The sequence below is a fragment of the Hordeum vulgare genome, chromosome 7H (genome assembly GCF_904849725.1).
Source record: "Hordeum vulgare subsp. vulgare chromosome 7H, MorexV3_pseudomolecules_assembly, whole genome shotgun sequence".
NCBI lineage: Eukaryota > Viridiplantae > Streptophyta > Magnoliopsida > Poales > Poaceae > Hordeum > Hordeum vulgare.
The window spans coordinates 484,263,696-484,278,144 of record NC_058524.1 but is presented as its reverse complement, the minus strand read 5'-3'; the positions used below and the strand labels follow the sequence as shown (position 1 = coordinate 484,278,144).

Genomic DNA, 14,449 nt, shown 5'->3' with positions numbered 1-14,449 from the left:
TATTTATTATGCAAATAAATATTAATTGGTTTATAAAAGTACCTAATATTTTAACTTGCCAATTATACCAACGGATCTCACGAGGATTGTGTTGAGTTCTGTGTGCTGAAATTTTCATGTTTTGGGTGAGATCACGATGGATGAATTAATAAGGAGCGGCAATACCCTAAGCTTGGGGATGCCCAAGGTACCCCAAGGTAATATTCAAGGAAGACCCAAGCGTCTAAGCTTGGGGATGCACCGGATGGCATCCCCTCATTTTATATGTGAAATCTCTCTTCCTTCAACATTCTTTCAAGAATTGTTCAAGTGAACAATGCTATGTTTGCTAGCCTCCGATAAATTTTATTTCTTATACTCTTAGTATGTGAAGTCACTACTCCCCACGGGACAAGCATATGAAGCATAAATAATTTCACATTTTAGGACATTCAATTCATTCAAAATTTTCTCTTAGGATATAAGTGAAGCATAAGAGTGATAATCAAACTACTCTTTAAAAGATATAAGTGAATTTCATAGATCATTATGCAATTAATATAGAGAGACCAATATCCAAGCTCAAAATATATAAGCGAAACACACAAAGCATTCTATAAAGCCATACTGAAAAGATTTAAGTGAAGCGCATGAAGCATTCTATAAATAAGCCAATCATTATCTCATACCAAAAAGGTGCATAAAATAAAAGGTAATAATAAATATAAAATATGCTCCAAGAATAGTACATGTGAAGGAATAAAAACTTAGGATCAACATAAGCTAACCGATAGTTATTAACTAAGAGAGGTGTGATGCGTAGCATCCCCAAGCTTAGATGGTTGAGACTTCTTGAAATATTTAATGGCTGAGCCTTGGGCATCCCTAATATTAAGATTTTGTATCTCATTGAATGCTCTCGTATCCCGGTTTCACCTAAGCCTCAAAAACTTCATCCACAAAACCTTAAAAGAACTCGTGAGATAGGTTAGTACACACAAGAATGAATCAACACTTCATTTACTACGAAGATAAGTTGCATAATAATTTCAAAACATTATTTAATGTATAATATCATGTTCATAATTCATATCTACCAATATAAGCCATTAAAACTCTAGGATAAGTAGATAACAAAACTATGACAACAAGCTGTCCAAATAGAACAATCTGTAGTAAAAATTTAAAAATTGTACCTTTGTATATCTAAAAATTATGAAAATTTAATACACGATAAAACAATTGTACAAAAGTACTCTGTAATTTTTTTATAAACTTTCCACGTTCCACTAAAATGTCATAATTCAAATATTACAACAAAAGTTTCCATTTTTATACAACACACCTCACACATGCAATTCAAACATTCTAAAGGAAATTCTTGGAACTTTTTATTGAAAAACAAGAATATAAATTAAATTAATAGAATACTAACAAGATAAAATGACGCTCCAAGAAAACCACATATTGTGTGACAAGTCAAAATATAGCTCCAAGTAAGATATATCGATAATGTTGAAGACGAAAGAGGGGATGCCCTCCGGGGTATCCCCAAGCTTAGACACTTGAGTCTGCCTTAGATATTACCTTGGGGTGCCTTGGTCATTGATACGTCCAAAACGTATCTATAATTTCTGCTTGTTCCATGATCTTTTTGGTGATATTGTTATAGGTTTTGCTACACTTTTATATCATTTTACACATATTTGGACTAACCTAATAACTCAGTGCACTCAGTGCCAGTTTCTGTCTGCTCATGTATTTTTTGCAGGGGCTTTTACCCAATTTTCCGAAGCCCGAAAAAATCCAAAAAAATACATAAAAAAATTAGTGAAACAGAAGCTTCAGGATCACCGAAGGAGGGCCACAGGGGAGCCAGGGGCCTCCCAGGCGGCCTGCTGGCGCGGCCAGGGCCCTGGCCGCGCCAGGAGGTCGCCTGGGTGGGCCCCACCTCCTCCGGTGCCCTCCTTTGGCCTATATTTAGTGTTCCGTGAGGAAACACTCGCAGACTTTCTGGAATCGCGAATTTCTCCATCGTTCCGCCACCGCAGTGCTTCCAAGATCGGGAGCGTCACGAGACCTCTTCCCGGCACCGTGTCGGAGGGAGGATTGACCTCCGGGAGCTTCTCCACCGCCATGGACGCCTCCTGGATGTGCCATGAGTAGTTTCCCTTGGACCATGAGTCCATGACCAGTAGCTATGTGATGTCTTCTCTCCAATCTTGTGCTTCAATGGTTAGTCCTTGTGAGCTGCCCTACATGATCAAGGCATCTATGTAATTCCCTTGCTATTGCTATGCTCGGTTTGTTGGGATCTGATGGATTATGAGATTATGTTTAGATTGTTATGAGTTATATATTTGATTATCCTTTTATATTATGTTCCTTAGTGAATCATGCATGTTCTTGGTTGCTATTTATTACTTTGGCCGAGTAGTAGGTCGTAACTCCAAGAGGGAGCGTTATGCATGATTGTGGGTTCGGGCCCCTCAATATCTAGCTTGAGTGACAGAAACATGAGACTAGGGGATGTGCTTGTTACCACCAGGGAGAAAACAATGGTGCTTGTGACTACGGTTGCAAGGATTGTTTACCTTACGCACAGTTCCTTAATGCAATTGTCCGTTGCTTTGAGTTTACACTTTGGTGGGGCTCGCAGCGTAATGCCTGAGAGATGTTCTAGATAGATATTTCAAGGTGGATGATTAGTAAGTAGATGCTGATGAATAAACGGTCTACTTGTCTTGGCGTACTGCCCATTACTATTGAACATCTAACTATCAAGGAGCATAATTAGCATTGCGGTGCGATCATAATTTGTTTACCCTAGCATAGTTGTTTATCGTCTTTTGGGAGAGAGACATCAGTAGTGAACATCATGTGACTCTCGTCCATATCACCATCATTGTTTACACCTCCATCATTTACCGCTTTCATTTACTTTTCCGTTGCAATCACTATTACCTTCCCGCTTGTGTTTTGATCCTTTGCAAACTACAAGGCCAGAGAGATTGACAACCTCTGTGTACTCGTTGGGAGCAAATTTATTTGTTGTGTGTGCGGGTCCACGTCTTCTGCTAGTGCCAGGGTGGAAGACACCTACTTGTTGAGCCTAGGAGTCATGTTGGTTCGATAAACCTTACAGTCTCCGTGTAAGGGAAATTTGCTGCTGACTACATCTCCACCTTCCACTTGGGGTATCCAACGAGGGGCGAGAAGTATATACATCATCTCATCATCAATCATCCTCATGCTTATGGTCTTCACGCTCATTATTATCGTCGTATCGGTATCTCACCCAAAACTTGCAAACTTCAATCACACAAAACTTATCAAAAACCTTCTGAGATCCGTTAGTATAATAGGCAAACCATAAACTTTAGGTACTGTTATAAATTGGTTCATATTTAATTATTGCATAAGGGTATTCTAACTTATCCATGTCTTATACCCCCTGATATAATCTGTAGCATCATCAAAACGAGCAAACTATGTCAGCAAAAACAGAATTTGTCAAAAATAGAACAGCTTGTACTGATCAGCACTTAAACTATACTTATCTAACTTTGAAAATTCTGAAAAATTAGGAAACCATGAGGAATTTCTATACCAATACTTTGTAAAAACTTCAGATCAAAAAGACTTTTCAATAAAATCACACAAATTCTTCACTCGACATAAAAGTTTGTGTTTTTGCACCGTATCAATCCTACTTATCATCCAAATCATCCCAAAGGCTTTACTTCACACATTATTTTTATAGTAGAGTGGTATATAAAAGGGGATAACTATTTTTATGAGAAACTTCCATGAAACATTCTACATTGTTTCCATGAGCACGAAGAGAAGTGTTCAAGGTCGACCCTCACTTCTCCAATGCATAACTTTCCAATCGCTTCTCTTTAAGAGGCGAGTAACCTTTTTTCTATTTTTCTTTTTCTATATTTTTTGTTTGTTTCACCCATGACTAAAAAGATAAAACAGAAAAAAAGGAATATAAAATCTACTTGCTGATAAAAGCTAAAAAGCATACACGAAAATATTAACCCCACGTTATTGCTCCCCGACAATAGCGTCGGGAAAGGGCTTGATAATCCCCAAGTGCAAGGAATCATCGTAACACTTTCCAAAGATGGAAGTTTTAAGTATGGAATGTCGAACCCACAAGGAGATAAAGGTAAGATTGATATTATCTCAAGTCCCATCTTGCACTGATACGACTTGACGTACACCAAGTGTTTGCTTTTGTCTAGTAACGAAAAATAAAACTGTGTTGTGGGTATAAAGAGGATAAATTTGCAAGATATTGGAGAACCAAAATATGAGAAATAGTTGCTGCCTAAATAAAGTTAGAATATATTATAATATATTACAAATAGAAAGTGTGGAATAATGATGGTATAATGGGCGAAATCATCCTAGGCAATTGATAACAATATCGATAATCATTATTGCAATTTTATATGAGGGAGAGGCATGAGCTAAGATACTTTCCATAATTGGATCATATGAACTTATGATTGTACCTATTTCAAGCATCCGCAACTACCATAGATCATTAAGGTAAACCGAACAATAGCATTAACACTTCAAGTCCCCTTTACCCCCATACGAAACAACCACCTTAGTTGGATTTGTGTTTCAGTCACTCACCAACATATTGCAACATAAGGAAATTATGAACATATTGCAACACCCTATAGTGGGAATCCCTCACATGTGCACAACATGGAGGGAACCATAGGACAACACCAAAATAAAACATACAACTCAAACCAATCGCGATCATCAGTCAACCTAAAGGACAAAATAAATCTACTCGATCATCATAAGATGGCAACACATCATTGGATAATAATATGTGGCGCAAAACACCATGTTGAAGTACGGGATTACAGTAGGATGCGGTAGAGGGGACCGCCGAAAAGAGATGACGAAGGTGATGACGAAGGTGATGAAGATGGTGATATTGATGAAGACGATCACCGCGGAGATGGTTCCCCCGGCGACACTATGTTTCCACCAGGAGAGAGGGGGGAGAGTCTACCCCTTAGGCTTCCTCCTCCATGGCCTCTCCCTAGATGGGGAGAGGTTCTCCCCTCTGGTCCCTAGCCACCATGGATCCCGGAGGGGCGAGAGCCCCTCCAAGATTGGATCTCTATCTATTTTCTCTCTAGATTTTTTTTTGACATAGAGAGTTGCACAGCGGAGCGGAGAGTCTTTGTTAATTTCTGATGGTTTCTCTATTTACAAGATTTTTTGGCGTTGGAATCACGCAAAAACAGAGTTATGAGGGGCACATAGGCCATCAGGTCCCTTTGACCCCCTTGGGAGCGTCCTGATGGCTTGTGAGTGCCTAGTGGCCCCCCTCGAGCGGTTCTTCACTTCAATATTGGTCATATGTTCGAGAAAAAATCATCAAAAAATTTCGTGTGATTCCGAGTATTTTCATTTTCTACAAAAAATACACAACGGTAATTCTGTCGAAAACAACATTCCCAAGCTAATTAAATCATATAAAGTGCATCAAATAATATAAAAGTATTGTAAACATAGGTAAATATGGCATGAATACTTCATAAATTATCGATACGTTGGATACGTATCAACATCCCCAAGCTTAATTCCTACTCATCCTCGAGTAGGTAAATGATAAAATGAATAATTTATGAAGTGTGAATGCTAGGATAATGTATAATTTTGCTCAATGAAAATTTCAGCCATTTTTCCACAATCATAACCACCAAGTATTTGTCCTAAAACTTCTCACGATCAAGTATCAAGCTATTCATATGTTAAAGTATATACCATAAACTTTCTTGTTAACTAGCAAACTATGTTTTTAGTTGTCAAACAATTACAATTCATCTTATTTTCAAGAAGGGTCTATGCAAGAGCTTTGGTTTAGGAAATTCCACATACTCAACTATCATTTAGTCTTTCATGATTGTTGACACTCAAAACATATTTTTAGTGATTTAATGCACCCCGATATTTGAGCATGTGATGAAAATGAATAGAAATGAGACTTATAAAATGGAAAAGGAAAATTTATGAGATAAGCCCTATAAGCTGGAAAAGAGGGAGTACTATGGGCGTGTTTCGTAGCCTGCATATACCCCAACCAGGCCCAGGCAGGACAATTTTGGACCGTTTGATTGTATGCATTCACTGTTGGGTGTATATAGCATGGACTTTAAAGCACATATAGGTGTGCATCCGTGGAAACAGTCAAATCGATCATTTTTGTGGAGCCACGCCCAAGCGATGCACGAGAGCACACCTGGGTGGCTCGATGGATGCAACCTTGTTCGTCCATGCATAGGTGTATGTGAGTTTGCATGTGATCTGTTAGTTTAACTCATAATCTTGTCCACTTATTAGCCCCTTCTAATCAACACACTTGTGCATCAAATCGAGATAAGCTTTAGATGAAAAAGATGCACATCGTTGTTATGGTTCCAATTTTTGCGATCGGTTCGTACTTTCATCTATCATAAATAATCAATTTCGTGTTCACGTTTGAAGCTATTATGGATGATTTTTGTCAAATTCGTCGCACATGGTTGACCATTTGACATTTTCTTGACCGGTAGCTTAATCTTATAGTTTCACACGATCTTCGTGTTGCATATTTTCTGTTTCGATGACCGTAGACGAGTAGATCTAGCTTCTTTCTCGTGAAAAGTATATGTGCATATGTGTTTTGTGTTAATGACACTCCTTAATCTTGGTCTCCTCTCATGTGTTCTGCTACAACGGCGTCATCACCAGCATCGCTCCTCTCAGCCTTCTCTCGTACGTGCTCACACACTAGGGCCACCTTCGGCATTGTTCCTACCGACCTCCTCTCTGATGTTCTACTACACCTATGCGGTAGTCGTTCCTCTATGAATTCTCTTCCATGTCATGCTACACTGAAGCCATCATCGACGTCGTTCCTCTCGATCTTCTCTCTCATGTCATACTTCACTTGCGTCGGCGTCGTTCTTCTCAACCTCCTCTCCCATGTCCTATTACACTCGCTCAATCATTGTTCCTCTCGGTCTCATCTCCTATTCCTCGTATATTGAAGCAATCTCCTATTCCTGGTACATTGAAGCAATCGTCCGCATTGTTCCTCTCGACCTCCTCACTCGCGTGATACTACACTAGCATCGTCGCCATCATATTTCTTTTCAATCTCCTCCTCCACATCCTACTACACTCACACCGCCGTGGCGCACACTGTAGGTTTTATTCTCGTCATCATGTGCCTGAACGCCGTCCTCCTCCGACCTACGTGTGTCAACGACAATGTCCACTACAATCACTAGGGATGGAGTCTTCTTCGACTCCCTTAGCCCCTCGCTGCCTGACAAGACTGTCGTCGGGCACACGTCATGTGCGTCCACCACAACAGCAATCGCGCCGACCTGCCACTCCTGAGCCATGCGCTCAACATCTTTCACTCCTGCACCACGCTCATCGACCTGCAGAAGAGTGCGACGGCGGGCGGGTGATACTTGTGATCTGCGTTGGGTTTTCGTGAAGTGGAACGAGTGATGCATGAAAGTATAGATATGTATTTTCCTTAGTGAGAACCAAGGTCATCGAACCAATAAGGGTAGCACTCAACCCCCGTCTTCAGCGACTCCACACAAAGAAGCAAACACTTGCACCACATACGGGCAAGAGGGTTGTCAATCCTCTTGGACTTATTACTTACAAAAAAATGAAGTTTGTAGATGATATTAGATAATTTTAAATTAGAAACTAAAATATAAAGTAAATAAGAACAACAAGGTATTGATAGCGTTTGTAAATATATAAGTGAATAGACCCGGGGCCCATAGTTTTCCCTAATGGCATCTCTCGTGAGGTAGACATACGGTGGGTAAACAAATTACTGTTGGGTAATTGATAGAAAAGAGCATAGTTATACAATGTTTATTCACGACAATGATTATGTGTATATAGGCATCACATCCATAAGTTAGTAGACCGACTCATGCCTACACCTACTACTATTACTTCACCCATCGGTCGCAATCTAGTATGCATCTAGAGTATTAAGTAAAACAGAGTAATGCTTGGAGAAAAATGACATGATGTAGACAAATAGAACTCGATTAATATGAATTAACCCCATCATTTTATCCTTAGTGGCAACAATACAAAGACGTGTCTTGTCCCCTTCAGTCACTGAGATATAGAGCACTGCCAGGTTGAACCCACTACAACGCACCCCTCTCACTTAGAGATAGATCAAGCTAGTTGGCCAAACCAAATCAGTAGATCGGAGAGATTTACGAAGCTATAATAATCATGCATATAAGAATCACAAATAAATTCAAAGAAGACTCAAATATTTTATCATGAATAATCTGAACATAAATCCACAATTCACCACATCCCAACAAACGCATCACACAAGAAGATTACATCGAATAGATCACCGCAAAGACAAGGTGAACTTTGTATTAAAGATCAAGAGAGAGAGATGGTCATCTAGGTACTAAATACGACCCCGTAGATCTAAGGTGAACTACTCACACATCACCATGGAAGCAACAAGGTTGATATAGAGCCCCTCCCTGATCGATCCCCCCTCCAGCAGGGCATCGGAACATGGCTCCAAATGGGCACACGGCGGAACGGAAGTTTGCGGCGGCAAAAATGTGTTTCAGGAGGCTTCTTTGGCTTTTAGGGATTAATGAGAATTTATAAACGAGAGAGGGACGTCGGGAGGCACCTGAGGGGGGCACCACATAACAGTGCGCGACCACCCCCTTGGACGCGCCTTGTTGTGTGATGGCTCCCTCGTGTGGCCCCCGGTCTTCTCCCCAAGCTTCGGGGTCTTCTTTTGGTTTAGAAAAAATCATTAAAAAGTTTCGTGGCAATTGAATTTCGTTTAATACTGTAAACCTGAAAAGCTAAAAACACGCAGAAAACAACAATTGACACTTGGCACTGGGTTAATAGGTTAGTGCTAAAAAATAATATGAATTGACAAATGAACAACCAAAAATATCCTAGAATGATAATATTATAGAATGAAAGAATTAAAAATTATAGATATGTTAGAGACGTATCAGCGGGAGCACGTCGGTTTAGTACATGCCGAACAGGCTGGCTTTCCGCACGGCCCGCGACGATGGACGGTGGTCCTGGCGTCAAGTCCGATGACAGAGCGTTGAACTAGTTGCTTGTGTGCTTGTTATCGTTCATCATAATCGCCGTGGCACTATGTGTTATGGATAGCTCTTAAGTCTTAATGATACACTATGCAAGGAACCAAACAACATGCACTACGATGAATACATCCAATGCGAGCAACCAAACATAATACGTAGGGACGATGTTATGAGCAAGAAACGAGGATGCAAGCAACTAATCAACATGTGGATGTTGGTATTTTGTTTATGTATGCTTAGTCAGGTCCAACTAAAATAAGTATGCAAAATGGAGAAAAGACTATGTATGTAACCAAACTTGAATGCGGACGTTTGGAGCTCGGCCTCCATGGAGGCTGAAATTTTTGAATAATTCAAAATTCAAATTTTTCGGTTACAAAAAAATCTGAAAAAAATATGTAAGTAAAGAAGGATGTTATGCTTACGTTTGCAAAAATTTAGGATGAAATACCTTGAAATACGATCTGCACAAAAAAGACAAATTCATGACCTGAAATGATGAATAATATCATGTGTAAATAAGCCTCAAATTTGTCTTTTTTGCACAGCCCTCATTTCAATGTATTTTTTCTGAAAATTTACACACATGTGTGTTACGCCTTCACTTATCCCTGTATTTTTTTCAGAATTTTTTGAAATGTAAAAATATGATTTTTTATGAAATTTGAGTTTCAAATTTAAAGAGCTTCATGCAGCTCGGGAGCCAAAAGCAATTTCCGACCAAACTCACCCTATACTACACATACGAACAAGCAAGACTATTAGAGACGTCACAAACGAAACACCCACAGGCCACACATAACCAATGGCCGGTGTTTTCCACGCCACCACCGCCCGCCCCCGCCTGCCTCTCGTGCTCGCCTGCCTCTCCCCCACCACGCGAAAGCTCCACGTCACCCGCCCGGCCGCCACCACGATGGACGAGGCGTCGGCGAGCGCTCCGGGCGCCAAGAAGACGACCACCGTGTTCGTGGCCGGCTCGACGGGGAAAACCGGCAAGCGCGTCGTGGCGAAGCTGCTGGAGAGGGGCTTCGGCGTCGTCGCCGGCACGACGGACGTGGGCAGGGCCCGCGCCAGCCTGCCCCAGGACCCCAACCTCCAGCTGGTTAGTTCATCTCTACTTCAGTACAGTTGCATTCCTACTCTTCTGCCAGTGGTCATGCCCTGAGACGAGTGTCGGCTGGCCGAATTGCAGGTCAGGGCCGACGTGACGGAGGGCGCCGACAAGCTGGTCGAGGCCGTGCGCGGTGTCGACGCCGTCGTCTGCGCGACGGGCTTCCGGCGGTCGTTTGACCCCTTCGCTCCCTGGAAGGTCTGTCCGCATTCTGCAACCGAAGTAGTAGGAGTTCAGTTTCTTGCCTGAATGGTTTTGAACTTCTGATTGACATGCTCTTGCAAGAGTTCAGTTTTGCCATTGAGATTTGCAAGTCAAAGTTAGGTGAGAATTATGCTATTGCAGGTGGACAACTTAGGGACGGTGAATCTTGTGGAAGCCTGCCGAAAGGCTGGCGTTACAAGATTCGTACTCGTGAGCTCCATTTTGGTGAACGGGGCCGCGATGGGTCAACTTCTGAATCCAGCCTACATCGTGCTCAATCTGTTCGGCTTAGTGCTCGTTGCAAAGCTGCAGGCGGAGAAATACATCAGGGGGTCAGGGATAAATTACACCATTGTGAGGCCTGGAGGGCTCACAGAACAACCGCCAATTGGGAACATTGTCATGGAGCCAGAGGTAAGCAATAGCAATAGCATGCACACTCTTAAAAAGAATAAATGGCATCCCAGCTTTCTGTTATGTTTACATGCGCCTCACTCTGATGTAATTTACTTCACATTACATCTTCCTCACATGATCCTGAATTTTCATGGTTAGTGCTATGATCGTTCCATTATTTATTTTATCAAGTCATGAACTGCAAGTTTTAGGGAATAGGGACTTATGTTATGATGCAATTCACTCAATCCATACAAAGTTACCTTTGGATACCTTGTTATTTGAGAGATTTTTTGTTGTTCATACAAGTAAATATACGATGTTTATCTGTGATCTATTTGCAGGACACACTCTACGAGGGCTCCATATCGAGAGACCAGGTTGCAGAAGTGACTGTGGAAGCGTTGTTATGCCCGGAAGAGTCTTCCTACAAGGTCGTCGAGATTGTCACCCGTGCTGATGCTCCAAGTCGCCCCCTCAAGGATAGGTTTGCTTCTATTAAACAGAAATGAGTCCTTGAGCGTAATTGGATAGGAACCAGTATTAATGTGCCTAATACGGCTTCAGTGAAGAGTGTTGTAGTACTAACTTGTATAAGAGATATGTTAGTCTTGGTTCATCTGTGGAATTTCTTGCCGTATAAAACCTACCGTGTTGGTTTAGCCAAAGAGAACCCCACGACATCCCATCAGATTCATTCAATGCTCGATCACATGGCTGGATGTTGCTTGCACGTTGGAAAATAAAAAAATTGGTCTGCAACACAATAATAGGGGAAAAGACACATGAACAGAGGGTTAACACGATAGTTAATGCCATTCAATCCTTCTCACTAATTGGGCGGATTCAAAACCAAAAACCGGCCCCGATGTGTCTTGGCCTTGCCAATAAATCCGGAGAGTATATTCCCTCCGTTACGGTTTAGAAGGCACGGTTAAATTTACGTTTATTTTCAAAATAAACAAGGTTTAGAGTGCATTGCAATTATTCTTAGCAGCTAATTAATACTCTGTTGTACTACTTCTATATAAATGTATACTGTGAATGTTATTTTTCAGTTCATCTCACAACAATCGATAACCACATAGGTTTCAGAAAATTTTCAAGCATGTCTTCAAAACCGTGACACAAGAAGTAGTTCTTAAGGCCGTACGCTACTCGATCTCTACAAACACTAGTCCTATCAATTGGTGAGCCACTCACTCTCTCGTGCAAGTGGTCGATGATTCGATTGCTAGTCCAAGCACTTATTTTGTGAATTTTTACATCTCGCGAACGGAAGCATTCTCTGCATCCGTCACAGTGGGCCGGCCCAGTCAGCGTATGACGTATTTAATACAACTCAAAAGCTCATTTTCTAAAGAAAAGACCACGCTATCGTTTCTAATGAATGGGTATGAAGAACTCTCCTTCGTTCATGTGTCTAGGAGGATTGTACTAAACAGGGGCGTCTCCAGCGTAGGTCGTGTAGGGGCGGCCGCCCCGGGTTAATTTTTGAAACCTAGGGTACCCGCCCTACTAATTTTGGCCGGTGGCCATCATGAAAATTGAGAGACGAGCAGCAGCTTCGCCTGAACCCTGAACCAGTCTAATGAACAGACGAAGGAAGAAGAAAACGTTTCGTCAAGGGGCCGAGTAACCGCTCGCTGGATATAAATGGGCTAATTAAGCAAGCCCAATAGAATTAGATGAGACCATTAGTTATGGTATACACAGCCCACCTCTCACGTAGTCACGTTGACAGTTCTTTCCATCGATCGGACCTGATTTCTCAACCCAGCTCGATCGTGGGGACGCGCCGCCGCAGTCGCAGGAGAAGCCGATGGTACTAGATGGAGAAGCACAAGTGAGTCCGCGTGTTCACGCCGCCGTGCTCACGGGAAGCGGAGTCGCCGCAGCCGCCAGCGTCGTCGCCGCCGCGGTCGCCACTGTCCCTGCTCAAAACAACAAACGATCGGGATCAGCCACCACAGGCAACAAGGAGCAGGTTCGTTGTCCTAGACTCCTAGTCTTCTTAATCAGCAAAACAACGAGCAGATTTTTTTGCTACGCTATACTCATTACTCTAGCCTAATTCTTGAAAGTTGATTGTATTGTGCCTTTATTTAATTTTTCTTTCCTTTAAAAGTCCGCCCCTGGTAACTTCAAATCCTGGATCCGCCACTACTACTAAAGCATAAGTGTAATTAATTATTGAAAACCAAATGAAAATCATCATAAACCGTTAAGGGTCACACCTAAGATACCGCACACGCCATGCTCGATCACATGGCTCGAGGTTGTGTCATCTTGAATACCACATGATTGCACGATGTATATGAATGAATTCCTCCGCATGAGATTAAAGTTGATGAAACTATTCCTGTGAATTCTGATAGGAATGGATCGTGAGGCTAACTCTAACCGACCCTTAGAATATAGAGGATCCGGTCGATTAAAGCTAGAGGAGTAAACTTTTACTCCTTTATAGTTAGCTGCACCTAACCAATCTTCTAAACTTAATGGAGTAAAAAAATAGGTTTTGTGTCCTTGCCGCATGAACTTCAGACACTTCATAATATATCATCAAAACATTCAAATTAAAAACATGCATAACTTAACCGATTTAAACATACATAGCAAATCATGATTTTCAAATTAAACATGCATAGTTCATCCAAAATGCATCACTTCAAACACAAAGTTCGATTCAAAATCACCACAAACATAACATGTGTATGTTGTGGATCGAGCCAACCAATAGGATGCAAGAACTCAAAAGAAGTCCTGGCCGAAGAAATCATCACCATCCCCATCCTCTCGGCCACCATCACCACCACCATCTTCTCGGCTGCCACCACCATCACCACTATCCTCTCAGTCGCCACCACCATCACGACAACCATTTTGAAGAGATGTTTCTGTTTGGGCCAAGATCTCCCCACTGAGACACAGTCACCACCATGGTGGCCTTTGTCGCAGTTGGAGACGGTGCCTGAGGCAGGTGGAGATTTTTCATCCTCAACGTTTTTCTGAGCAAGGACAGCGGTGCGGGGTTGGTTTCTGGTGGTGACAAGCCGGCATAGGTGGACGGCAGGGTGGCAGAAGGGTCTTGGCTATCCATTTGGGTGGGAGGGTCGGTCGTCAGTGGTGACAGCGGCATGTGGTGGCGGCTGCGGCAGGAATGGCAGAGGCGTGAGGGGGGAGGAAGAACGAAGTGTGTCATTTTTTACTCGGTTGCGCAAGCGCCGGGCACATTTAGGCGGGTTGGTGGGGTTTTTCGACGGGGCGTAAATTTTATGCTCCTTTATTCGTTTTAGTACTTGGGCTAGGTGCGGCATAGAGAAGTAAAAATCATTTATCCTTCTTTATACACGGATAGGGGATTGGTTAGAGTTGGCCTAAGAAGAAAAAAAAATCCTATAAGTTGTGATCTACAAATCAAACAACACACTTAGAATATCTTGGCCAACGTTATGCGTTAGCCGACTAATAATTCCCAATTATTAGCCACCTTCCCAACCATCGAATCAACCCCCATAGAGTAGAATCGGAGCTACAGTCAAAAGTTTGGGCGGTCCAAGCCAAAGAAGAACAAAAA

General features: G+C 42.0%; 1 protein-coding gene across 1 annotated transcript; it reads left to right on the top strand.

Annotated features, from left to right (window-relative positions):
- Nucleotides 1-9,910: 9,910 nt before the first annotated feature.
- LOC123407801 (uncharacterized protein At2g34460, chloroplastic) lies at nt 9,911-11,537 on the top strand. Its single transcript, XM_045101025.1, has 4 exons — nt 9,911-10,260; nt 10,351-10,467; nt 10,615-10,887; nt 11,214-11,537. The coding sequence occupies exons 1-4, from the start codon at nt 9,961-9,963 to the stop codon at nt 11,379-11,381; spliced, it is 858 nt and encodes a 285-aa protein (XP_044956960.1). The 5' UTR covers nt 9,911-9,960; the 3' UTR covers nt 11,382-11,537.
- The last annotated feature ends 2,912 nt before the right edge of the window (nt 11,538-14,449 follow it).